At 38.5% G+C, this 27,516-nt stretch overlaps 4 protein-coding genes across 4 annotated transcripts; 3 read left to right on the forward strand and 1 right to left on the reverse strand.

Moving 5' to 3' along the window:
* Window positions 1-929: 929 nt before the first annotated feature.
* On the forward strand, window positions 930-1,903 carry LOC102506022 (olfactory receptor 10X1). The gene has a single exon (XM_014553808.2). The coding sequence runs from the start codon at window positions 971-973 to the stop codon at window positions 1,901-1,903; it is 933 nt and encodes a 310-aa protein (XP_014409294.2). The 5' UTR covers window positions 930-970.
* Window positions 1,904-13,810: 11,907 nt separating this feature from the next.
* On the forward strand, window positions 13,811-14,775 carry LOC102522109 (olfactory receptor 6P1). Its single transcript, XM_006178278.2, has one exon. It carries the CDS (start codon window positions 13,822-13,824, stop codon window positions 14,773-14,775), a length of 954 nt encoding a protein of 317 aa, XP_006178340.1. The 5' UTR covers window positions 13,811-13,821.
* Window positions 14,776-22,496: 7,721 nt separating this feature from the next.
* On the forward strand, window positions 22,497-23,474 carry LOC102506275 (olfactory receptor 6Y1). Its single transcript, XM_006178293.1, has one exon. It carries the CDS (start codon window positions 22,497-22,499, stop codon window positions 23,472-23,474), a length of 978 nt encoding a protein of 325 aa, XP_006178355.1.
* Window positions 23,475-24,226: 752 nt separating this feature from the next.
* Window positions 24,227-27,054, reverse strand: LOC102506526 (olfactory receptor 10R2-like). Its single transcript, XM_032464762.1, is given in 3 exon segments — window positions 24,227-24,579; window positions 24,582-25,044; window positions 26,947-27,054. Coding segments are annotated over 3 exon segments (924 nt in total).
* Window positions 27,055-27,516: the final 462 nt, after the last annotated feature.

Raw genomic sequence — 27,516 nt, forward strand, 5'->3', positions numbered from 1 at the left:
AGATAAGGAAGGACCTGCCTTGGAATTTGTATTAACTGATAGTTTGAATTTTAAAAAATGCTTCTGAATTTAACTATGGCTTTGAAAACAACCTTTCTGGGCTGCCTTGGAGGGGATATGGCCTATTGTGTGAAATTGGGCTGTTCTGCAGGTAATATGTTAGAAAGGGCCGAGATTTTTGCACCAGGAACCAGCTACTAAAACAAGTTCTTATTTTGCCAATACATTTTTTTTTTTTTTACTTTGGAGAACTTAGTTAACTTTTTAGTTACAAAATCCATATAATTGACTTTCTTATAGAGTTACTGTGACAAATCATGAGAATTTAAGAACCTTAAGTGTATAAATTGCTCTACTGTTGGCAGGAGTTTTTCACAATGGCTCAGGGATAAACAGAGGGACATGTTCTCTACTTTCATATTTCAGGTCCTAACCATCTTCCCCAAGAAGACACAATGACATTGGGCTTCTCTTATAATTGTGAACCATAGTCCATATATAGTCCCCAAATTCCTAGGAAGTCAACTGTCAACTTTCATTAGATATTTACAGACAATGTTATACGTAGAAGTTGCTGTGTCAAACCATTACTCTGTTAATTAACTACTTGGTAGTTTTTTTCAGGGTTCAGGAGTGTATCCAAATCTAAATCATAAAATTCATCTGAATTTCCTTCATCTGGATACAAATTGAGTGTTTTCTGTCTTTTGTATTACAGACAGTAAATTCCTTTACAAAACAGGCCAGAAAAGCCATAGTAAGTAATCAGTAATTGGTTACAGAAACAAATGAACAGTGCATTAGAAAAAATGTCATCTCTGACACCTGGTGTTTTGCCAAATTAACTTAAATGAAGAATCAATTGGTAATTATAAATTTGATGATTTGCCTTATTCACATCAAAATTGCAAAAATAATAGAAAGTTGAATCTTCATTTGCTATTTCTTTTAGATTTCAAATATTCCAACAATGAAGATCAACCAGACAATCCTGAAGGAATTCATTCTTGTGGGCTTTTCTGTTTACCCACAGGTACAGACGTTCCTCTTTGTGGTTTTCTTTGGCCTCTACCTTCTCACCCTCACAGGTAACCTAGCCATCATGGGTCTAACTTGGGTAGACAGATCCCTCCACACCCCCATGTACCTCTTCCTTAGTGCACTCTCTTTCTCTGAGACCTGCTACACACTCACCATTATCCCCAGGATGCTGACAGATCTCCTGGCCAAGAACAGAAGCATTTCAGTCATAGGATGTAGCTTGCAGATGTATTTCTTCTTGGCACTTGGTGGCACTCATACAATCATTCTCACTGTGATGGGATATGACCGCTTTCTGGCCATCTGCAACCCCCTCAGGTATCCATTGCTTATGACCAGCATGGTATGTGGACAACTGGTGGCCTCTGCTTGGGCTGTGGGTTTCTTTATCTCTGTGACAGAGACTGCACTGATATTCAGGGGCTCTTTCTGCAGCCCCAACCTGGTCAAACACTTCTTCTGTCATATGCGGGCAGTTGTGAGGCTGTCCTGTCTACACAGTGACCTCACAGAATTCACTGTTACACTGATCTCAGTGTCAGGCCTGATGGGCACCTTCCTGCTCATCGTCCTCACTTACGTCTTCATTCTTTCCACTGTCTTGAGGATCCCTTCAGCTGAGGGCAAGCAGAAGGCATTTTCTACCTGTGCCTCCCACCTCACGGTGGTCATCGTCCACTTTGGCTTTGCATCTATTGTTTATCTGAAGCCAGAAGCATCGGGGGGAGATGACACACTCATAGCAGTCCCTTACACTGTCATTACTCCTTTCCTCAGCCCTCTCATATTCAGCCTCAGGAATAAGGACATGAAGGGTGCTTTTAGAAAGGTACTTGGAAAGACAATTTTGTTGAATAAATAATCTTGGATTATTGCTGCATGATTGAACATCTCCGAAAATCAGAGAGGAATTTACCCTGTGGTATCTGGAGAATTCAGCACTATTTGTCTTTTCCCAGCGGTTGGCATATGGGGATCAGCTGACCGAGTCTTGGCCCTAAGCCCTGACAGATATTTACTTAGCATGTTAAAGAAATTGTGTGCCTACTTCTACTGCTATTTGTCCCTGAAGATTTTAGTCTTCTACCAGTCAGCTTCTGGGTTCTGCACTTTTGATGAAGTGGGAAAAGAAAAATTGTGGGATGAAAAACACCGCCTATGACCACTATATTAAGAAATATTCAAAAATATCTGGAGAGGTAAAAATTGAAGAATTTTTCTAGTTAGTATTGTGAGGTACTGTGCTGTGCCCACCAGGAGATGAGTCATTTCTAAGAGGAAATAAACTATGTAGAAATCATCAACTGTCTGTCTGTTTATATCTCGATTGATATTTACATTTGTTAAGGTCCATGCCATGCTGATTATTAATGTTTTTTAATAGCATCGTACATGATGGTGTCCTTCCAGTGCCTGTCGCATGCTTGCTTCTGAATGCTCAGGATATTTTGGAACATTGAATAAATAAGTAAATAGGACAGTAGAGCTTACATGTTCCATGACTGGGGGAATCTTTGGATGAAGGCTGACTATAACCTCTGTTTTCTTTAAGATGAAGGCATTAAATAGCTAACATTTAACAAAATCCCACAGTATTGAGTGGCTTGAAAATAAAAGATGTTTTGGAATAATTTTGGCAGCCATACAATGTGTGATCAAGGAAACTAGATGAGCATGTCAAATCTCTATGTTACCCAGAAGAATTATGAGGTTATTTAAATTTTATATAGCTTTACAATTACTAAGACATTTTTTGAAGAACAATTTAACATGGTTTGTCTTACCAAATATCAAGACTCATAATGAAACTACAGTACAGCATTGACACAGGTGACAAATACAGCGAGAGAGTAGAACACAGAGCCCCCACATTCTCGTGCACACGTGGGCACTTGCTTTGAACAGATATGGCTTTGCAGAGAAGTGAGAACACAACAGATTTTTCAAAAACTCATCCTGGGAAATACTGCATATTGACATAGGAAAAACAACCTACCTCTGTAAGCAACAACAACAAAAAATCAAATTTTGGATATCAAAACCTAAATTTGAAAGGCAAAACAATAAAACTTTTACATGGTGATATAAAAAAAAATCTTACCAATGTCATTAGGTTAAGAAAAGATTGCTTAAACTGGACCAAAAAGTCTTAAGTAGAAATAAAAATATCTATTTAATTGAATTTAAGAAATGCTGCCCATCTAAAAAGCATTATTCAGTAAATGGATAGGTAAGCCACATAAAACTAAAAGGAAATTTAAGAAACTGTTTAATATAAAATGTACGATACTGATCACATTTGGAGGCTGGAGGCTGATACATTGACACATGGAGGGATACCTGGCTGGGAAAGCTCTTTTTCTTCATCGTAAATTGTATTTATGGGGGTGTTTGCTTCACACACACACAGAAATTCACTAAGCTATGCATTTGGGTGGCTGATTTTCTGTATCTATATTTTGTTTTACAACACAAAAATTAAATGAGGAGTGAGAGGAAATATACGCCACATCTGTCATTGGCAAAAGATTTATATAGTATACACAAAATCTCTTCCAAAAATTAAAAGAAAAACCTAAAAAAGTAGACAATCCAATCAATAGCAAAAATGTTCAAGAGATATGAACAGATCTTCCATAAAAGGAAATATTCAAATGTCCAATAAACCTGTGAAAAGGTGCTTGATCTAATCAGTAAGCTTGATAAGGAACATTGAAGCCCCAATTAGATACCACAACACATTTACCACATGGTTAAATTAAAAGGATAGGTTAACAAGTATTGATGAAAGTGTTGAGTAACAAGAACTCTTGTGTGCTCCTAGTGAGAGTGTATGTTGATTCAGTCACTTTAGAAAATAGTTTACTGTTATACACTTACTCAAACCTCATGGTTCAGCTTCTCTGCTCTTAGGTATACAATCTAGATAGTTTTATGCACATGTGCACCATGAGACATATATAATAGTGTTCACAGAAGCTGTATTTGCAATAGATCAAAGCTGAGAATTACTCAAATATGCACAAATAGTAAAATAGACAGTAAATTGTAGCATATTCATACAGTGTATTAGCATGCAGAGAAAGTGATTAACTACAGCTACATACCTCGGTGTACATGATAAACTCCTTTTTTCCCCTTTGGACCGTATGTTTCTTCATCCATCTAAGAGATAGTTTACCATTGAAGGGTTTTGTCTCTGGACTGATTTCTAATTAGATTTTTCAAAATTTTCTTACCGGGAAAGTCCTTTAATGGAAAGAAGTTAGACATATTCTTCTGTCAATAATTTAAATAAGGAATCAAGGAAGATATAAAATAAGAGACTGGGGCTTCTGTTCACCTAAATGTGAAATGTGTCCATCTCTTTCCTCCTATATATTTAGAATATACTCTCTTCAAGAATGTGCTACACCATGGTAAAAACAAAAATATAAAATATCTATTTAATATTCTCAAGAAACACACATTCTTCTTGTGTAGAGACAATTACGATATAACATACATTATGGTTTTCACAGAGCTTTATGGGAGCACTCAGGAGACAAAGGACACATAAAATATTGCTTGAAGTTTCAGTAATATTGTTTGTCAGTGTCCTCAGAAAAGATTGCTCTACCTCAATGTGTCAGCCTCATTTTAGAAGATTTCTATGTCTGTGAGTTTGTTTTTGTTTTGTAAATATTCATTTTGTCATCTTTTTTAGATTCCACATGTAAGTGGTATCATATGGTATTTTTCTTTCTTTTTTTGGCTTATGTCATTTAGTATGACAATCTCCAGGTTCATCTATGTTGCTGCAGATGGCATTATTTAATTCTTTTTTTGTAGCTGAATAATATTTCATTATATGTGTGTGTGTGTGTGTGTGTGTGTTTATTTCCACAACTTCTTTATCCAATCATCAGTCAATCAACATTTAGGTTGCTTCTACAGATAAACAACAAAGTCCCAGTGTACAGCACAGAAAGCTATATTCAATATCTTGTAATAGACTATAATGAAAAAAGAATATGAAAAGGAATGTATACATACAGAAGCATAACTGAATCACTATGATTCAGAAATTAACACCAGAAATTAACACAACACTGTAAACTGACTATACTTCAATTTAAAAAAAAGATCTCTACACAGAAGAAAGAGATAGCCAGAAGTCCTCCTTGGGTCAGAACAAATCTTAAATACTGATATCGGGAAATATTCTTTCAAAGGAGCCTGAATTTTGTTTCATTTATTCTTCTAGGGAGCAATTTATACTCTGGGGTAGGGTTGAAAAACATAGAGCAGTCAGCAGGCTAGTAGGTAGATGTGGTTAGAAAAAGAACATCCAAAGTGAGTCTTATCAAAACAACTGTCATCCCAGTCATTTGTGTGCATGTCCAATATTTGTCCCTGAGAAACATCAGAGACCTTACACTGTAGGAGGGTGGGAAGAATAGAGTTCAATAAAATAATCAAGTCAATCACTAAACCAATATAAAAGCAAATAAGAGAAAAAAGGCCAAGTGTGTGTGCTTGAAGGGTGAGGATTAATAACCAGAGTTTCTTTGATATATTATCTAAAATATACAGTTTTCATCACCAACAACAACAAAAAAATGAGAATGTAAAGAAACAGGAAGATATTACCCATTACCAGAAAAAGTATCAGGCAACATAAACTGCCTGTGAGTGTGACTATATTAAAAAAAATTCCAAGTAGACATTGTAAATATATTTAAATAACCAAACCCCACATAATTAGAGAAGCAAGCAAAATATCATGACAATATTGATTAAATATAGAATATCAATAAAGAAACAAAAAGAACCAAAAAGAACCAAATGGAAATGCCGGACTTGAAAAGTACAATGACTGAAATTAAAAATACATGTATATTTATACATGCTCAACAATAGATTTGAACTGGTTGAAGAAAAATTTAGTGAACCTGAAGTTAGACTGATAGAGATTATGCAATCCAAAGATTAGAGAGAAAAAAGGATGAAGACATATGTAGGGACTCTCAGAGAAATGTGGGACACTGGTAAACATACCAGTATAGGTATGATGAGAGTATCAGAAAAAGAAAGCAAGAGAAAGGAGAAGAAAAAATTACTTGAGCAAATAATGGCTGAAAATTGCCCAGATTTACTGAAAAAAAAAATCTACCCATCAGGAAGCTCAACAAACTCAAGAAAAGTAAATGTAAATATGTATAAACAGACATCCAGCAACATCAGAGTAGACATTCTTGTCTAAAATTAATAAGCTACAAATTCTATAAAGTATATATGTTCACAATAGAATGAAATTAGAAATCAATAATAGAAGGAAGTAGGGAAATTCACAAGTATGTGGATATTAGACGACACACTTCTAAATGATCAATGTCTAAAAAAAAATGATAGGAGAAATTAGAAAACAGTTTGAGAGGAATAAAAATAAGGACACAGCATAATAATATTTATGTGATTTAGCTAAAGCAGTCCTTAGGAGGAAATTTATAGATAAAAATACCTATATTTAAAAAGAAGAAAGATTTCAAATAAGCAATCTTATTTTCCCTTCTTTGGTCACCAATGGCCATTTCTAACGTCCTTGTTCATCTTCCTCCCTTTTCATAGATTCTGTTCCTCTGGTTAAGTCTATAAAATCTGTTCTGGTTATATTTACTAATTTGTATTACTTCAAGGTTGACAATCTCAAGACAGACGTAAAACCCAGGGCAACATTTAAAATTTATTGCTGCATATATCTCCCTCTTTGGGCTTAGTATGTCAGGACTAAACTCATCACTGGTGTTCTCATGTTGTCCCTCTTTGTGGGTTAGCATCTGCTCACTGCTTCAGGCTAAAATTTCAAAGATCACTGTAATTCTCCTACTGCTTATAGCATCATTTAATCTGTTGTAAAGACGATTGTTTCTAACCCGATTATACTGTGGGAACACCGAACGTTATCGCAGAGAGGAGTGAAACTTACTTCTGTTGCAGTGTGCTACCTGCCCTGTATTGCATCCTGAGCAGGATGCTGTTGGCCTCTTCAACACGTCCCATGATAAGGATATTAACACATACCCTGGGAGACAACCTATTCCATTTATGACAACTCTAGTAGATTGAGAAATAAAGGGGCTAACTGTACATAAATTGCAGTCAGGAAACACAGGTTTATGAGGAAAAATGACGGATGTCATTTTCAAAAATGGATTCAGATTTGCATCAGGAATCAGGAATCTGAAATTACTCCTCTGCCTATCCTCATCCAGTTATCCTGAGGTCTTTTCTGTATGCTCCCTGAGATGATGTAAAAAGCGGCGAACAAGAGAGGATGCTTTCCTCATTTAAGCCTGTAGACTTATGGATGGGAAATAAAGAATCTCTTCCTCACACATATACACAGATAAGTGATATAAATGCAAAGGTGAGTGGAGTTTGACAAATAATATTTTCTCCATGATATTTAATAATCTAAAGAGTCTGCCAGAATTAATTTGTCCATAACTCTGTTGCTTTATTTTTTTATTTCCTTAACAGAATTTTAGACTTGAATTATCTTTATATCTATGTACTAATGCAGACTAACAGCTTCACCTCTGAAAATGGAGTTTGCAGAAGCACCACATGGATGACACTCTGGCAATGTACTCAAGGCAAAGACTTTATTCTACTTCCCTCCAGGGCTATGTCCCTCCAGGCTTTGTTCTTTCATTGTATCATGTATGCCCTAGAACAAATGGTCCCTGAGGTGACTTGGACACAGTCTTGTTGGGGAGAGGTAGGTCACCATGACAATGTGTCCTAAGGGGCTGTGTCCTAATGATTAAGTGATAAGGGCTGGCTAGGCTGCTCTTGCTTGCTTAAGGGCACCATCTGCAAAACCCTTTCCCTGCCATTCCACAAATTACTCAGAGACAAGTATGGAACATCCAGCTGTGTTGAAGAGTGGCTGGGACTGAGCACACCTGCCCAGAAGCAAAAGGTAACCAGCCTATTGGCAAACATCCAAAGATGGATACGTGAGTGAATACAGAAGACTGGCAAGCAAAAATTCTAGAGGAACCTCTATGAAAATGTTTTCCTTATTCAGGTTCAATACCCTCAGATCCTTCATTCATTCTTTTCAGTTTCCTGAACTCTCAAAATATATTGAATTTCTTCAGATGGCCAATTGGCTTAAAATCTCAAAAAGCTCATTTATTCCAACATCTCATACTGAGCACCCTGCTCTTTAACTCATATACAAGGGTCTATAATTATCAATTTGGAACCTGAGAAAAACATTTGAAATGTTCACAAGTGTAAGAATGTTGCTAAGCTACACTGCGGTGAGGGGCTAGAGATTGTGAACATGATGGAAAGGACAGGAAATTATGTACAGGAAGGGGGATCAAAGAGCAGAGGTTGACGGTAGGAGCGTCAGAGGCCACCCTCGGTATGTTTAGAGAGGCGGCCCCCCTCTGCCCTCAGACCGGGCCCAAAGCCATACCTACCATATGTAGTCCATCTCCATACAGCTCAGATTTAAATGAGATTTTAAAGAGCTATGGATTGAATTGGACTGCTCTTCACAGATGAGCTGGAACACAGCACAACAAAACAGAACAAAAAACCTTTTGTTTTTATGTGAACGAGTGAGTTCGTCCAGCTATACTCATGAACATCTACTTATTTCCATGGAGGACATATGGGATAATGATTAAGCTTGTTCCGATACCAGCAGGACTAAATTATCTGACTTTACCCCAACTCCAAATTTCCTGCATATATGATCTTGGGGAAAAAAAATCACTCAGCCTTCTGTGTCATTTATAGAGAAAAAATGCTTAAACTCATTGGGCTCTTATGAGGATTAAGCCAGCACATACAAAGTACTCAGTGCCTTGAATATAATGATCCGTTTTTTTATTGTGTCTTCTCTAAATGCCATATGGACACAGACCACATTAGTCATTATAATGATTCCAGACAATCTTCAGTTGTTGAGTTACCAAGTTCTTTGCTTAATGAGTTATGAGTATTCAATTTGTGATGATCAAATGAAGAATTCAAGGGAAAAAAAGAACTTAATTTTCTCTGATAATGGGATATGCCTGTGTATAGAGCCCCTCCCAGTATGTCTCTGGACAAAGGTGTGTATGGCTTCCGGAAACAGGTCATTGGGAGTGAGGCCATGCACTGTTCTGCTTCAATTTTTTGTAACATCTAGGAGGTAGAGGCTGGACAGAAATCAAGGCAATTTTGCTGGTATAAATAGACATCTGAGGTGACGCAAATCACCCCATCCAGTTGGGGAGAAGTGTGGGTTTCAGGCCCACAAGGCTATGGAATCGTCCTTGTATTTGAAAATATTGAGGATGCTTCACACTCTGGGCAAGTCATTCTCACCTAAATGGTCTCTTTGATTGTCACACAGCCTAATGAAGTAAGAGTGACCAACATCATCAGAAGTAGCAGCACCCCTAGGTTATAGATTAAAAACAAAACCCAAAACAAAACAGGTTCAACTTTCTACCTCTGTAAGAAGGAAACTTAATTTCCCTAAATCCTAAATTATTACTTCATTTATTTATTAACTCATTCAATAAATACTTACTGGTTACCTATTATGTGCAAAGCAGTTAGTAAGGGTAGAGAAATGACTGTTTTTTTCCACTCTTGAGGAGGAAAAATCCTGGTAAATACATAATTACCTCCTAGGTCTGTTAATAGAGTCATAATCATAACAGCAGGTATAAGGGAGCCACTGGGCAAAGTCTTCACAGGAGAACTAATGTTTATGATGTTTATCATGTGCAAAAGACCAGAGGCAGGAACCAGAGTGGTGTCTTAAAGAACTTTGATGTGACTGGAGGGTTAAACAAGAGTGATGGGTGATAGACATGGAAGGGAGAGTGACCATGAAAGGGAGCATTTGAGAGCAAGCCAAAGATAAATTGTACAACACCATCAGTATCATTTAGTCCTGAGAAGATCTGCGGATAGAAAGCCGCTCTTGGCGCTAAAGCGAAGTGCAATGGGAGAAGTTCTTGCGATCTTCCTTATTAATTATTTTTTGGAACTTAAGCTGTGAAATGAGGAGGGTGTGATTAAAGAGCTTATCTCTGTATGAATGTTGAAACTTTAGGCCCATCTGCCCTGTGCTAGGCTGACGGTAGGATGCTACCTTGATATCACAAACATCTTCAAGTGCCTGTAGAAGAGGACTGTTGTTCTAGGACTGACAGAGGAGAAAAGACGTAGACCAGAAGTGAGAGCAAACAGGAAAAAAAAAAAAAAAAAAAAAAAGGAACAAATAATACAAGAGTTCAGTGCTCTGTGTTCCCTGATATATCTGGAGATACCTGAGATCTGAGTACTGCGAGGAGGGAAGGCAGATTTGGAGCAGGGTTTAGAAAATGGAGAGAGATAATATCTGGCAGGGAATAGGGGCCAGAGTTGCTGTGACTAGAAAAGAAAGTCTTTGGCAATAGCAGTCCAGCCTGAATGACAAATAGTATTCTGTTTTTAATAACTGAGCTCAAAACCTATGAAGATAATGATGTGAAGTGATACTGAGGACTGGGCAGGAGTTGGGGTCAGGGGCACCGCTGGGCATAAGGAACCCTACTTACAGGCTTGCATTGGAATCAGCAGGCTAGCTAAGCTGCTTATGGGCTGCAGAGCAAGACTAGCTTCAAAAAAACTTGTGAACCAGACAATGAGCTTCCCAGGGTGCTTCTCTCTCTCCACCCCATTTTCTAACAATTTCTCTCCTCTGTCCCTCAGGACTGTTCCTGGACCAAGTTGGAATTTCAACCAAATTCCAAGCAGTGCTGCAAGTAGAAAGAACTCTAGTTTGTTTTCAGTTTGTATGATTTAAAAAAAGCAAGTATCTGAAGGAAGTAAATTATTCAAAATTATACAAGTCAAGACTGAAATTCATTCCACTAATATTTTTTGAGTCTCTACTGTGTTCTAAGCACGGCTCTGTCTACTGAGAATAGAGGGATGAAGACAGGTTCCCTCTTCAAACTTTGTTATTGCTCGGTTTACTTCAGGCATCAGAATTCCCTTACCATAGATGGTGGGTTTCTAGCCACCATTTTTTGAATGTTTTCCTATCTTGTAGGAAATTACCTAGCCCCAAGGCATGTTGTGCTTCCTTCCTCTCCTGCCCCCAACCTTACCACCCCACCCTCCTCCCCAAACTCTCTCTCAGAAAAGTACCTGATACATTAAATCAGTTTTCCAAACCTGGGCTTACGTGCACTGGAAGGTGCAAAAGGCTTTCCAAGATTCAGGTATGAATTGTTCCAAACGATTCATTCCCTGATCTTCAACTCCCTTACCGGCTCTTCTTAAAACTGATCTGCTTGAGAAAGTACTTCTTCTCCTTTTCCACTTTCCTTGTCAAAACTTTTTAGCCCCTTCCAAGGGAAGGCATAACTGAATCTTACTGTGTGGAAGTGCCCCAGAGTGTAAGTTAGAGACAGTACCACTGTCGGTGCTGAGAAAGTGAATGACTGAAAACTGGCTAACACATCCTTTTGCAAGTCAGTGGTTTCCAATCTTTTTCTTTCAACGTAATTGAAATGGAAGCTAATTGAGTTGTCAGCTAATAGATCAATAAAAGCCATTTTGATGATATATCGCCGTGTAATTTCTGGCATATAACTAATAGAAAGTTCAAATAATTTAGTGTTATTACTATAACAAAACAAATTCCATTCCCTGAGCTTTGGTATATCAATGTCATTTATTTATATGAACTAGTTTCCTCAGTGTCTATATCTCCAAAATGAAAAGTAAGAATGAAATTGATGCTGAAAGCTTTCTCATTATGGTAATAAGTAGTCTTTATGAATGCACACAAGAATTGAAAAAAGTACACTCAACATTATTACAAAATGATATTCTAATAAATTTTTTAATGTTATCTAATGTATTTTTAAAAATTTATTATTATATTTCTGTTGCTTTGGTGAAATGTATGCTAATTATAATAACAATGTCTAGAAGAAAATCTTTTAAAAAATATTTATAGCCCCAAGAGTACAGGAAACAAAGAAACAAAACCTATGCAGATAGGTAGGTAGATAGATAGAGATGGAAAAATCAATAAAAGGCTTGCAATTATAAAAATATAATACCATGAATTATGAGTTCAGTAAGAAAAATAATATAAAATTTCCGTTTTAAAAGAAACAAGCATCACCAAATTTTTAAAATAAGTATTAGTGGGTTATCATAGCATCAACATTTAGATTTCACTGTACATATAAAGGAGTGATGTTAAGAGTTTCATTTAAAACGTCAACACTTACAATGTAGAGGAAATTAAATTCCTTGCAACTATTTAAATGTATGATAAAAAATAGATGTCAAGTTTAAAATAGGCAAGCTGATATATATATTTTTAAGTTGCTGAAAGGGTAAAAAAAAAAAGTGTGAAGACAAGAGCCTAAGTTCTACCAAAAATGAAAATGCTTGGTGATATCTAACATGTGATCCAATTTCAAATCAGATTTATAATTTTGCCAGATGCCCTCTGGAGATGCCTGGCCAATGGCACTATTGATAGGAGACTGGGAAGTCACAGAAGGATGATTGGGGGGCATATGACTGCCTCTTCCACTTGAATGCCTTGCCAACAGTATCGGTTTTCTGTAACAAGTTATCACAAATTTGATGGCTGGAAACAGTAGAGATTTATTCTCCTACAGTTCTGGAGACCAGAAGTCTGAAATCAGTATCACTTGGCCAAATTCAAGGTGTTGACAAAGCTGCACTCCTCTCAGAGGCGGTAGGGGAGGATTTATTCTTTGCCTCCCTTAGCCTCTTGTGGCTTTTGGCGTTCTTCGGTTTGTGGCCAAATCAATCCAGTCTCCATACTGGCGTCTTCAAATCTCTCTCTGTTCCATCCTCACATTGCCTTCTCCTCCGTGTGTCTGTTTCAAATTTCCCTCTGCTCCTTTTTCTTTTTCTAAGAACCCTTGAAATTGCATTTAAATTCCACCTGGATAATCCAGGATAATCCCCCATGTCAATACCCTTAACTTAATTTCATCTTCAAAGTCTTTGTCACAGATGTAATATTTACAGGTTCCCGGAATTAGGATGTGGACAGCTTTTGTGGCCCATTTTTCAATCTGCTTCACGGGAATGGGACAACCTAATTCTAGCACAAAAATGTACTCAAAAATGCTTATAAAAATGAGTGAAAAATTTCTGGAGCAGAGCTCCATTTTCTTTTCTATATTGAATTATTTCTCCAACTGTGAATAAATGCTTCCCAAATCAATCTCCCTCCTCCCATGCTACTTTGCACTATAGCTCAAGTACTATCTTTAAGCTACTGCTTCTTCTAAACTCAGTTTCCTCTGAGAGGTATGTCCTCAGGCTCCAGCTTGCTATCACTCCTTCTTTTACCCATTCACTCAACAAATACCGAGTAAAGATTCTATGGAGTTTAGGAGTTTGTGGAAAGTGAAAGAAGAGCATTCCATAGATAAGGAAACAAAAATTGAAATATTAAGACTTGTTCTGAAACCACTCAGCAAGCATTTATAAAATACCCACTGTAGTTACAATGGCCAAGTTATTGAGTATGATCTTCAAGTCTGAGAGCTTTTCCCTTGAGGTGAGAGATGACACAACAAAGTGAAGGAACAAAATGATGTAACAGTAATTGATATTATGCCACTAAGCATCTTCACAAGATTGCAAGTCTGAGGATGTCAGCATTTGATCCATCTGTCTTTTAGCATCTCGCTCTTCTTGTTACTTTTTCAGGGAATCAACTGGTCGGAGACGATGAGAAATTTGAGTGGAGACCACATAGCGGAGTTTGTTTTGGTGGGCTTCCCTACCTCTCCACCCATCCAGCTGCTCCTCTTTGCCCTCTTCCTTGCAATTTATTTGTTGACGTTATTGGAGAATGCACTCATCATTTCCACCATCTGGCTCACTCCAAGCCTTCATCGCCCAATGTACTTTTTCCTTGGCCATCTCTCCGTCCTGGAGCTATGGTACATCAATGTCACAGTTCCCCGACTCTTGGGAGCATTTCTTATCCTGGACAGTAGAGTCTCCTTTGTAGGTTGCATGACTCAACTCTATTTCTTCATTGCCTTAGCCTGCACCGAATGTGTCCTGTTAGCCGTCATGGCATATGACCGCTACCTGGCCATCTGTGAACCCCTTCGTTATCCTAGTCTCATGCCTTCCAGCATGGCCACTCGCCTTGCTGCATCCTCTTGGGGCAGTGGCTTCTTCAGCTCCATGATGAAGCTTCTTTTCATTTCCCGACTGTCCTACTGTGGACCTAACATCATCAACCACTTTTTCTGTGATATTTCCCCACTGCTTAACCTCACCTGCTCTGACAAGGAACAAGCAGAGCTGGTAGACTTCCTCTTGGCCCTGGTGATGATTCTCCTCCCTCTGTTAGTTGTGGTTTCATCGTATGCTGCCATAATTGCAGCCATCCTGAGGATTCCTACTGCCCAGGGACGCCACAAAGCCTTCTCCACGTGCGCCTCTCACCTGGCAGTGGTTGTGATCTACTACTCTTCCACGCTCTTTACCTATGCACGGCCCCGGGCCATGTACACCTTCAACCACAACAAGGTCATCTCCGTGCTCTATACTGTCATTGTACCATTCCTCAATCCAGCCATCTACTTCCTGAGGAACAAGGAGGTGAAGGACGCCCTCAGGAAGACAGTGCTGGCTAGATGCCATTGTCCCAGGAGTGTCCCAGATTGATGTACCATAGACCCCGTCAAGAAGGAAGCAAGGAGCAGCATCTTAGTAGTGACATATAAGGAATCATAAAGTAGGTTTAACAAGAACAAAATATTATTTAGTACACGATTTCTTTAAACAGTGTCTGGGAACTTCCTGATACAAACAAAAGTTTGTGAATCATTGATCTTACACAAGCTAGTTACATAAGAATCTCCTAGGGGTTTGTTAAAATACAGATTCCCAGAAAAATCTATGGAGAATCTGATAGGGTATGTCTAGTTTGCAACCCTGCCATGCATAAGTTTCAACTTCTTAGGAATTCGTGTTTCACAGCCAGTTTGAGATTCCCTACTCCAGGCCAACCGTATTATTTTGCAAGTGAGAAAATATAAGAAAAGGGACATGTTGGTGCGTATATTAAGATAAAGTGATGTAGGCTTTGTTGTAGCAGTTTCAAGGATTCAAATTCTCAAATCCTCATTCTACGAGAATCACAAAAGTACAATTATACCCTAAAAACTATATCTCATGTCACTCAATCAATCCTCCTTACTGCAACAAGTCTCATACCCACTGTAAGTCAAAGATGGAGGAAAGTGCAGTGCTGGTATTCAGCCGTATGTGCACCAGTTAATATGGTTAAGTATTTATCCGCATCTCCCTTATTCTTCTCTAAGGATGCTATACAGCTGATTGACCTAATGAGTGTTGATTAGGTAATAGATCAAACGCATTAGGAAACTTTTATGTAGGTTGGCCTCAGAATCTTCTCCAGCATCATGGTCAACTTCTGTTTCAACTAGTTGCTGCCTGAGTTATACCAGTTGCCAAATATTTTCGATTTTGCCCCTGGGGCAAATGACCACAAGGACAGAAAATGTCTTAATAAGAGACAAGATGAGGGGATGAGTGGTGAGATGCAGGTATCTGTGATGTCTCAGGTTCAAAGCCTGAGTTACAGTCATTCTTCCAACTTCTCTTTATTTTTGGAAACTTGCTTGAATTACTTAGAAAAATTTCACACTCTGATCCCAGCCTAATTTCTGCACATTAAAACCAAATTCAATGTTTCTTTAGGTGTGGGACATGTGAAAGAACAACAACAAAAACAGTATTGAACAAATACTCATAAACACAAATTGTGTCTCAGTGCACATTTGCCTATTCTGAACCAGGCTTTGAGAAAAAAACAAAGATAAATTGTCCATTAAAGAAAACTGATTGACCAATAATTATTTTAGGCTTTCCAGCACTTGAAATAACACAACCTAAAAGAAAACCTGACACTTACAAATGTTTAAGTTGCTTTATTTTCATGAAGTTTCAGAATAGCCCTTTAATCTTTGAGATTGGCTCAATTTACCTTCCATTCAGTACACTCTCTTTTCCTTTCATAGAGTTATGGAAATCATGAATTTTTATAGTTAAGAATTCTGCCCTGAGAGCCAAGAAATTTGGTTTGATTCTGGTTTTACCACTAAGATGTCCCTCATAATGAAAGTAATATTGTCTACCTCATATGATTGTTGTAAATATTAAATAAATCATGTGTGAGTAAAGGATTGAAAAATCTTTTCTCTTTGTAGACAAATTCGACCTCAGATTAACTTTCTTCCCTCTTTCCCAGGTTTATTGAAGTATCGTTAAAAATAAAATTACAAGATACTTAGAGTGTGCAATATGATGATTTGATATACATATACGTTGTGAAATGATTCGCCTTGGGTTAGCTTTACAGCTCTAGTCTCCTGAAAGATTGCTAAATATCACTCAGCAACGTTACTTATGAGACAGATTACTCCTGATTAGTACAAGCCGTCTGGACTGGGAGAACGAGGAATGCACTGTAAATATCTGGCAGTAAGTCGTATCTTCAGACTGTTTTTGTAAACTGATTTGTCTTTTGCAGAAAACTCTGGACATTATTGACGCCAGGCTAACCACGCCTGGTGTGCAGACATTGTAACCTACGTAGAGCATATACGTCTGAAGGGATAACTGTCCAATTTTCATCCCAGTGTATCTTCTATACACTCGTGCTATTTTCTACCTTCTCTGAACACCTTTATATGCTTCTGACTGTGAACTGTTTGTGGATAATAAGAGTAAACATACACGTGTTCTTATTCCTCTTGGAAAATATGGCTACTGTAGGAATGTAGTATTTGTTCATACCTACTGAGTTACTGATGCATGAGAGTCATGCTGATGTACAGAATTGATGTTTGTGTGCAAAATATCCCAGTGTGTGTGGAGCTTGTATATGTGTGTGTGTGTTCATATATTTGTGTCTCCAAGTAAGAATGGAGTAGCATTCTTATTTTATGTTGAGCGATTTGGGTTATAGCACTGTCTTCCCCCGGAGGATCTTATTATTTGTGAGACCGTTCCCCAGAAAGAGAAGGGGACACACACACGAGAGCGTGCACGCATTGACACACACACAAGAGAAAGGCAGCCTTCAAGTCATGCTAAGGTCTCTCTTGTGTCTGGAGAGTCCACTTAACTTGCCAGCTCTTCCTTTAGTATTTCCCAAAGATCCCATTGAGCCCTGGAAAGGCCAGATGCTCTCCTGAGGGCTATGCCTGTTGCGAGGTCTTCTGTGGGTGGAAAGGAGCTGGTTTTTTTCAGTAGCTTGGAAGCAGGAAGAAGCACAAATAGACCCATTCTGCACTTTCTTCAAGCTGAGCAGAGACACAGCCAGACTTGCCAGCAGCACTCCTGGGCTTGGGGATGCTGCTCTCTTCCTCCCGGGTACACGATTCCGTCTCATTTCTCCGAACAAGCTGGCCATGCCTGAATGAGGTTGGAGAAAGTGTCGTAAGTTACATTGCTGAGAAAATAGTGAGTTGAAAAACGACTCTCAGATATTTCCAAAAGGGAAATTTGGCCAGATTTTAATTATTTATTTTTATGAAGGGAAGCAAGGAATAAGTGAAAATCACTTTTATTTAAATCATTGATTCTTGGAGCTTTCATTTTACAGATTTTAAAAATAGCTCGTCTTCTTTGAGCCTATGTTTAGTAGTGTAGCAACAGTGTGTAGTTGGGCCCTAAACTAAGTACATATATAGATTAATTTCAATTTATCAAGGATTTCATGTGGATTAAGCCAGAGGAAAAATGTTAGGGATTCAGAGGTATTGTGTAATATAGGTTATCATGTCATTTTAAGACTCTACTGAAGAACCCCTTCTAGATGAAAAAGCCTGATTCTCTAACATTGCCCAGCGGTCTTATTTCCTGAAGATTCCTCAGTTTAATGCGTCAGCCCAGTTCTATGCCTTGCAAAGTGCAGAGTCTAGGTGTCCTCTGACTCAAGAGATGGAAAGAGAGAAAGCAGAGAAAAGAGAATGAATGTATGAGAGTACACAACTGAATGTGTACGTGGAGAGTGGTGGCTGAAATCCAGGTATGTAAGTATGTACGTCTGTTTTTATATACCAGAGGCAGGTAAATGTGACAGTGGTTGCAGTTTTGATGACTTGCAGCTCCTTAGAAGATAAAGAAGATTTCACTTCTCGTCATAGTACCATGAGAGAAAGAAGGTAAGATTCCTTGTTTCTTGTGCAGATTATTCAAAAAATTCATCATGTGTCACATGTATCCTCAATTTGGGATCCTGAAATAAACTGCAAAGATTAATTGCATTCAAGATGAGAACTATAGAAATTAAGCCACTTTTCTAAAACTACCTAGATGGAAAATTATTTCAAAATATGTCATGGTTTTGAAAAGATATAGAGGATGTATGGGACCTGGAATATGATAGAGACTTTTTTGCTTAGAATCTTCAAAATCAACTCATAGCAGAGACCGAGGGGTGCAGAGGGGTCACTACATGGCAGACAATTATACTGTCCTGTTACAAACTTGGGGACTGCAATTCCTATACACCTTAAGCATATCTATTCCTAAGAGCTTCTGGAAAAAGGGAGATGAACTAGAATTACGTCTTTTTTAAACTGATTTGGAGTTGTTTATCCCCTTTAGAAAATGTCTTGCCATTGAGGGTCCAAGACTGGTAGGTCCCCTTCTGACCAGTCTATACCTTTTTCTCATCGCCCTGCAGGAGTCAGTAAGCTGAGCACAAATGATTATTCTGTCACATCTCTCACTACCTTTGTCCTACTTTGGAGATTCCTGGGATCTTCATTTTGGCCACAGCAATCTCCTCAGAGCTGGCATGACAACTTTTAATGCCTCAATTTCTGGGAGTGCTTTGACCGCATACGTTTTCTCCCTTGTCCCTCACTTCTAGTCTTAGGCATCTGTTTCTCTGCAAACTACAGAGCACATCCCTTTCCATTCCCAGCACGGTCACTGTACTGATGGCCCATTGACTACTGAGGAAGCCATTTACACCCTCCCTGGGAAATCAGAACCAGAGCATCGTGGTCCTCTTTGTTGGAAGGCTCAGTGGGATAAATCTCTTCCTATTGACTGTCTTCAGAATGAAAGTAAGCCTTAAATTCCAAGCATATTCCCCACAGCATTCTGATATTGCTCCCCATCGAATGCCCCAGTTAAACTGGGATCATCTAAGGGGGATGACCACAAACTTCAAGGGGACTAACAACCAGATTTTACATATGTATGTATGTATGTATGTATGTATGTATGTATATATATGAGATAAAATGAATGTTTTACTCTAGAGAAAGAAAGTCGTGAGGGCGTGAGGCAGGAGTAATAGATCAGTGGTGGGGGAGCGTTGAGGTTTCATGGAGCTGACAGCTGTGTTCAAAGAGTGAACGCTATCCTTGGACAAAATCATGGGACTTACTCTTTGAAGCTTCAGAAGACAGAAGCAGAACCCGCGAATGTAGCAGCATTCTGTTACACTGGAGAAAGCCCTGTATGTCCCAATCAGAGGTTTATTTTTTTTTTTAAGTATGGCTATATTTGTAAATATTGTTTTCTCTTCCTGGAGAGGATTAGGCAAAGGTTACATGAATATTTTATGCACTGGAAGTTCACAAGATTAGCAAGAAGTGAAACCATTTGACCTATCAGGTTCCTTGCAGCTCTAAGATCCTGTGTTTCTTGAGCTGAATGTAACCTTTCATTATTTATTTGTTTATTTATTTACTGAGGTATAGTCAGTTTACAGTGTGTTGATTTCCAATGTACAGCGTCATGTCTCAGTCATACATACACATACATATATTCGTTTTCTGAATGTAGCCCTTCTTTCTTTAAGCATGTATGTTTGTGTATAATTAATTCAGTGAGCCATTGTGAAAGCTTATGAAATACAGTCTTTTGAAAAATTTTATGACTGTAAGATTCACACTAACATTTAGAATTCTGTTCAAATCAAGCTAAAATTAAGACGAAATGTCCTTCTCACGCTTGGTCTATTGGTCCACAGAACCAGTTAAATCAAATGGGATGTGTGAGATCAGGTATTAAAGTTTGCCGAGGGCTGAAACGTCATCAATAAATTGCTATTCTGCCACTACATAGTTGTCTGACATTGAGAACAACAGTTATGCACTCTGGGATTCACTTCTGCAATACGAAAAAAGGGAAAAAAAGAAAGTTGAATTAAAATCCTACTGGTCTAAAAATACTGTTATTCTATGAGCTAAGTCCACAGTGGAGAGCTGACAGTGGGCTACAAGGAACAGAGCTGCTGCTAGCTAGTATCTTTGAGGTCCAGAGTGCCAGGACCTTCACCTGGATCTTGGCCGTTATCCTGCCACCTTGATTCTTCACTCCCTAAACTTTTATTCCTCAGACAGGGTGCATTTAAAGCTGTTTTCAAAGGTACAGTTTAAAGCTTCTTTCTTCGTGCATTCAGCAGTGTGTCGGTCTCACAAAGGCACAGTTTATTGCTCAGAAGAAGTAAAAAAAAAAAAACCTTACTGAACTCATAGATCATCCTCTGCCTACTCATACAGAAAAAGCAGCAGGGAATAAAAAAAAAAGTAGATATTTTATTTCAATTCAGTCATTAAGCAATTAGTTACCTTGAGTGTGACCTTGAGCTAAATATGTAATATCTCTGGGGCAGGTGGGCAGTGTGACATTTGCCCTAACTAACTTCCTGATTTTGATGATCAAATGAAATAACGTTCTTTATATTAAATTATATAGTGATATTATAAAGTGCTAGGCGAACGCGAGGTATCATCAGGCTGTGAAAAGGCTGTCGAATACTCAGCATGTCCTTCTCAGGGATCCATTTGCTGTGAAATTTCTTTTGGAGGGAAGGCTGCTAACTATGTGAACCTTGCTCTCTTCCTCGTGTGTCTGCCAGATAGACTGTGTGAACGGTCTTGGAAGCTACAAGATGCGACTAAGATGATCTAGTCTTGGAGACTTGTAACCTGGACCCCCTATTAGATTTGCATTGCATTTGACTTCTGGCGAAGCATACTCCTTGTACATTAATTTTTCCATTTTTCAAAATACAACCATTATATCTTTAATCTATATTTATGTATATATAATACATATTGTATATAGGGAGAGTTTTACAGATCAAATACAATCATACTTCCTTCTTTTCCTCTTATTTCTTTGTATCTGTATTTTGTGCTCATTCATCTGGTGATACTCCATCTGGACTTTAATATTTCTGTTGGAAACAGAGGAAGAATGAAAGAACACATAGTTTCTATGACAATATCCCCCACTTTTTAAAAAATTAATTCTTAGTCTTAAAAATTAAATGAGCTGTTTTTTATTTCCAGGTTCAAATATAAAGCATCTGCTCTGAGAACGACTGTATCTGTTGCTGCAGTCTAAGGCTACATTGCATCCTTTTATTTTCTAGAGCTATTATTGTAACTGTGCAGTTCAGCTAGGGTCCTTCTAGGAATATTGAATATCGTTCCCTGTGCTATACAGAAGGAGCTTGCTGTTTATCTATTTTATGTTTAGTAGTTAGTGAATTTAAACTCAGACTCATTAGATGTTCACAAATAGTGGTATAATTATACTGAATCCACCTTAGAAATTAAAGAACTAATATTCTAAAAGCTTATGTAATATGCTCACTTCGCTAGAGTGGGGCAAAAGTACGATTTGAATGTACTTTTTTTCAGACTTGTAATCAAGTCCCCTACACAGTGCATTGAGTCAAGGGAATGACTACCTTTTAAATTATCCATTCAATTTTGTTCTCTGAGAAGCTGGTGAATATTCATATCAAATTTGCTATGAATCCTGTGTGTTTGCTCAAGTCTTGTTTCATCCAAGCTTTACAATCTTGTTAGATAGGTCAAAAAAAAAGGGGGATTCTACCCATTTTACAGATCAGTGGGGTCATGTGACTTATACAAATTACACCTAGAGAATGAGCAACTGAGTCCCCTGCCTTCTTTCCATATGCAGTAGATGAAAATGTCTTGCTTATAGTGAAAGAGTGATATGATGGTCATCCTCCTGCGTCCAGTGGTGATGTCTTGGAAAAGTATAAAATTGAGAGTCAGGGAGCTCCTGTTTCACTTCTGTGTGACTTTGGATAAGTTTTCAGCTTAATTTGAAAATAAATAAATAAATAAACAAACACACTCCCTAAAGTACATTTTGACTCAAAAGTTTTGATTCTAATCATTATTTTTTTTTTAAATTTTTCGTTTGTTTCTAATCATAATTTAGAAGGAAGTAAAGATCTAAAGGCAGGAAAGCTTCTCTTGTGATGAATTTGCAGCCTACAAATGTCGACAATGATAGGCTGGTGCCTGGGACGTGGAAGGAGCTGATATTGTCTGTGCCCACAGCCAGTCATGCTCACCATGGTTCTGGAAGGAGATAACCATACAGTGACAACACATTTCATTCTTCTGGGATTTCCAACACCGCCAGCCTTTCAGCTGCTCCTCTTCTTTCTTTTCCTGGCAACCTACCTGCTCACCCTTCTGGAGAACTTTCTAATCATCCTAGCCATTCGCAGTGACGGGCAGTTACACAAGCCCATGTACTTCTTCCTGAGCAACCTCTCTTTCCTGGAGATGTGGTATGTCACCGTCATCAGCCCCAGGATGCTGGGAGACTTCCTCAGCCACAGCAAGACCATTTCCTTCAATGGCTGCATGACTCAGCTTTACTTCTTTGTGACCTTTGTCTGCACCGAGTACATCCTCCTCGCCGTCATGGCCTTTGACCGCTACGTAGCCATATGCAATCCACTTCGGTACCCCGTCATCATGACCAACCAGCTTTGTGGCACACTGGCTGGGGGATGCTGGTTCTGTGGACTTATAACTGCCATGATTAAGATGGTTTTCATAGCTCGACTCCACTACTGTGGCACGCCTTATATCAATCACTACTTCTGTGATATTTCTCCCCTTCTCAATGTCTCCTGTGAGGACTCCTCACGGGCTGAGCTAGTGGACTTCTTCCTGGCCCTCATGGTCATTGCTGTTCCCCTTTGTGTAGTGGTAGCATCTTACACCACCATTCTCACCACCATCCTCAGGATCCCTTCTGCTCAGGGACGTCAAAAGGCATTTTCCACCTGTGCCTCTCACCTGACAGTTGTAATTCTCTTCTATTCCACGACCCTGTTCACTTACACCCGCCCTAAGCTTATGTATGCCTACAGTTCCAACAAGTTGGTGTCTGTGCTCTACACTGTCATTGTCCCACTCCTCAACCCCATTATTTACTGCCTGAGAAACCGTGAAGTAAAGGCAGCACTCAAGAAGACCATACTTTGCAAAAGAAGGGGACCCAGGGAAGATGGGGCTTGGGTTAATTAAAAAATATGTATGATGCCTTCATGCCTGAATCAGGAGATGGTTTCTACAGAGTTCTTCTCACACTCTTGCCTTTGGTTACCTATTGACCTCCTGTTTGTGTGTGTGTGTAACTGTTCACATGTATATGCACAAATGCACATTTTTCAAGGATTATTTGAAATGATGACAGCTTTTTCTCCCCCATTAAAGAAGAGAAGAGATTTTTATCTGTCCAATTTACTAATGTACCATCTGTACATTCAACTGTGTCTGGCACATAGTAGGTGCTTCATAAATATTAGTTGAAAAGATAATTGAATAAATACATGTTTGAGCACAGAAGATGAAGTCAGAAATTGTGAATATATTTTGACTTGATGGACTTTCCAGTCCTTCCCTTGCTCCGTTCTAATTGTTTCAGTTCTAATTCATCATTTTTACCTGTCTTTGTTTTCTTGTCTTCTAAATTTCACTTTTTTCATTTCCTTTCACAGTTTGTAATTTGTTCTGTATCTGTGCGTCTCTCTCTGTCCCCCTGTCTCTCTGTCTCTCTCTCTCTCCTCACTTTCTCCCATCTTCTATTTTTCCACTGAAGCTTAGCATGTGCTCATTTAAATAAAGCCACCATCTCATTTGTAGATACAAAAGTCCAAAGCCAATGAATGGCCCAAGCTTTGTGAAAACCTAAGTAAAAATTTAGAAATATCATTGTGTTTTTTAGATTTTAAGCATTTAAGGAACAGCTTTCCTGTGTTTCCTTACCATAGATTTTATTACCAATTACTTTTCACTTTTATTACAATTAGGACTATTCCTACTGTTACAGGAATGAATAAAAATATTAGAATAGTTGTCGTACAAGTATGTTTGTAAATACAATGACAAGATGGGATCCTCAGGATGGTACGAGCAATGAAGCCATACGAGATGCAAATAAAAGTCAGGAGGACCGTGAGTGCTAGAATTCCACCAATGAAGATGACCGATTCATTTATGTAGGTACCGGTACAGACAAGCCAGATAACTGGTGAGATGTCACAGAAGTAGTGGTTGATCTTGTTGGGGCCACAGAAAGGTAGTTCAAAGACTAAGAGGGAGCCTATCAGTGAGAACAAAAAACCAGTCATAGCACGATGGCTGCCGGTTGTCCACATACCTGCCAGCTCATAAGGACAGAGTAGCGAAGTGGATGATGGATGGCAGCATAGCAGTCGTAGCCCATGACACCCAGTAGCATGCAATTAGTGACAGCAAAACCGAGGGAGAAAAACAGCTGAGTGGCACAGTTCATAAATGAGACTGTTCTGAGCAGAAACAACAGGTTTATGAGCAGCTTGGGCAGGACAACAAAGGTGCAACACGTCTCAGGGATGGAAAGAATCCCTAGGATGCAGTACATGTGTAAGTGGAGGCTGCGATCCAGGTGGACGACAGTGACCATGGTGATGTTCCCACTCAGGATAATCACATATAAGCACAGAAGAACAGCAAAGAGCGTGAGCTGGATTTCTCCAAGGCTGGAGAATGCCAACAACAGGAACTCTGCGACAGAGGAGAGATTAGTTAGGTTGACTTGGTCCCCAGGATTGATCTACAGAGAACAAGAATGAAGGAACGTTGTTTACCATGAAAGGTGGAGACAGTTCCACTGGGTTGAAGAATTATAAACAGGAGAAGGGGTGAGGACTAATGCTAGTACGAGATGCCCTATCAGTCATGTCAGTTCATGGAATCATTTACAAAAACTCAGATTACATCTGTTTCCAGGGACCATTTTTGAATCTCTCACAGTGTTTAACTAAGTCTAGGAAGTTTTTTTCCCTCACATTCCCTACTTCACATAGCAATTGGGTAATGAAAATGTCTGCAGTCTTCCTGCACAGCAGCCCTGACTCAACCATCTATTATTTGTGTAATCCTCTGTGCCAAAAAGTTTCATTTTGCAGGTACTTGAAACATATACCATGTTTTATTTTTTTACGCTATTATTTAATTTTTTAAAACCTACTGAACCAATATGAAAACCCAACTCCTGTTAGTGTGTGTTTATGGAGACAATAATATTTTGTTGACTTTAATTCATCCTTTTCCTTAATCAAACAAGCTATTTGACTCACTTGATAGAGGGGAGTTGGGTGGGACCTTAGTGCATTTCAGGAACTCTAGAGAAACATAAGGTTCTCACAGTCAGGTTGGTCATTGATCTTACTAACTGCCTATCATCTGCCAAGAATATAGACATGATTCAGAATTTGTCTGTAATTGTAGTTTCAAACTTCGAAAGGAAATAAATCCAACCCATTAGACATTTCCTCAATATGAGCCATTAAATCTCTTCACAGTTTCCGTATATTTCCAACAGAACTTAACATTGCATTTCGACACAGCTGACCTCAAGGAGTTTCCACTCCTTCAATTTTTCCTTACTAAAGTATAGATAAATCCTTTTTGCCTTAATTCAACTAAAATCAAGTTTGAATTTGTAACATAATTTTAAAAAACATCAGAACAAATAGTTGAAAAACATAAGGCATAGAAGTAGACTACGAAAAGAAAATTTTTACCTACTGTGACTCAAGTGAAGAGACAACTGAATTTTTTTTCATTCTGATACTTATATATTTGATTAATATACTTGCTAATTGCAATATTTAGGGTATTTAGGGCTGTACAGTAAGTCCACAAAATGAAATATCGAGACAACTGAATTTTGATCCTACACTTTAAAGGCATATTTCTTAATCCAAATCATCTCTGAGTGTTTTTGCTTTGGGTTCCTTCACTTTCAAGAGAGGGCATGAAGCAGAAGTATCAGTTTCATTTTTCTGTCTGAGGGGAGCATAGTGACCAGTAGACTAATGGATATATTTGACATGTTCTCTGAGTAGACAAGTCATTACTTCCATCAATGTATTCATTCATTAATATATTGACTTATTGATATATTAAGTTAATGAATACTTAAATTTAATAAATGCCTATTTATTAAATTATATCTATCTTAGGTTAAGTAAAGTACCATTCTTAAGTGAAATAATAGTAAATCACCTTGCCTTCTTCAATCCAACAGACCTATTTCTCTATATTCCCTAGCATATAGCTATTAGAATTTGGTGAAACCTAGAAATCTTCTAATCAAATAAGACTCCAAAGTTAATATTACTACCATCATTTCTAATTCTGAAATGGCTCCATTCTATTTCTTTCTACCACTGACATCTCAGTACCCCAATGTAGTCCCGCCTTCTCTGCTGAGAATTCTGAGCAGTATCCCCTAAAGCATCATTGAAGAACTTTTCTTTTGTCTTTTATTAGCTGTGGCCCCAACATGCTGATTTATGTTTATATTTTCCAAAACTTCAGGGAGCCATTATTGCAACATTATTTTTGGCACAGTTCCAATCCTTTCAATGAATAAATGCAGAAAACAACATGGATCCTGAATCTCACGGGTCCAATAGGATAAAAAGGAAACGGGAGAAAACTAACGAACATTGGCAATTAGTTGGCAACGAATGAATCCCAGGTTGCCTAGTAGCTCATTAGAAGCTGAAGGCTGTTGCAAATTAGGAAAAGAGAAGTAAATGTGGCAAACCCGCATTACAGGAAGTAACACAGGGCTGTATTTTCTGAGGTCGTTAAGCGAGGAAGAAGCCCTTTTCTTCCTTGGGCTTCACCAGGGCAAATAAAGCCTTGCTTTATCATGGCAAAAGAAGAAACTAAGTTCTTCCTTGTAGTCTGGGTTCATCTGAGCCCCACAAGTTCAGTTTCTGCACCAATGAGAAGGGCATAGGAGTACAGTGTGAGGGATGAAGAAAAGAGTGCTATCTTAGCTGGCAAAACTGAGACTTTGCAGAACAGCAGCAAAGAGCAGATTCGAGGACTGAAGGAAAGTTGTGGAGTGTTTGGGTGCAGGTCACAGAGGTGATAACTCCACTTTTCCCCAGCTTGCTCCAATCAAGTGTCTGCCTCAAGGGTAGGGAATAGGATTAAAATACCGTAGTGTAGATTCCTGGAGGGCTAGTCCCCTAATTACCCTAAATCTTTTCTGCATTTCTCTGAT

This window comes from Camelus ferus, chromosome 21 (genome assembly GCF_009834535.1).
Source record: "Camelus ferus isolate YT-003-E chromosome 21, BCGSAC_Cfer_1.0, whole genome shotgun sequence".
Classification (NCBI taxonomy): Eukaryota; Metazoa; Chordata; class Mammalia; order Artiodactyla; family Camelidae; genus Camelus; species Camelus ferus.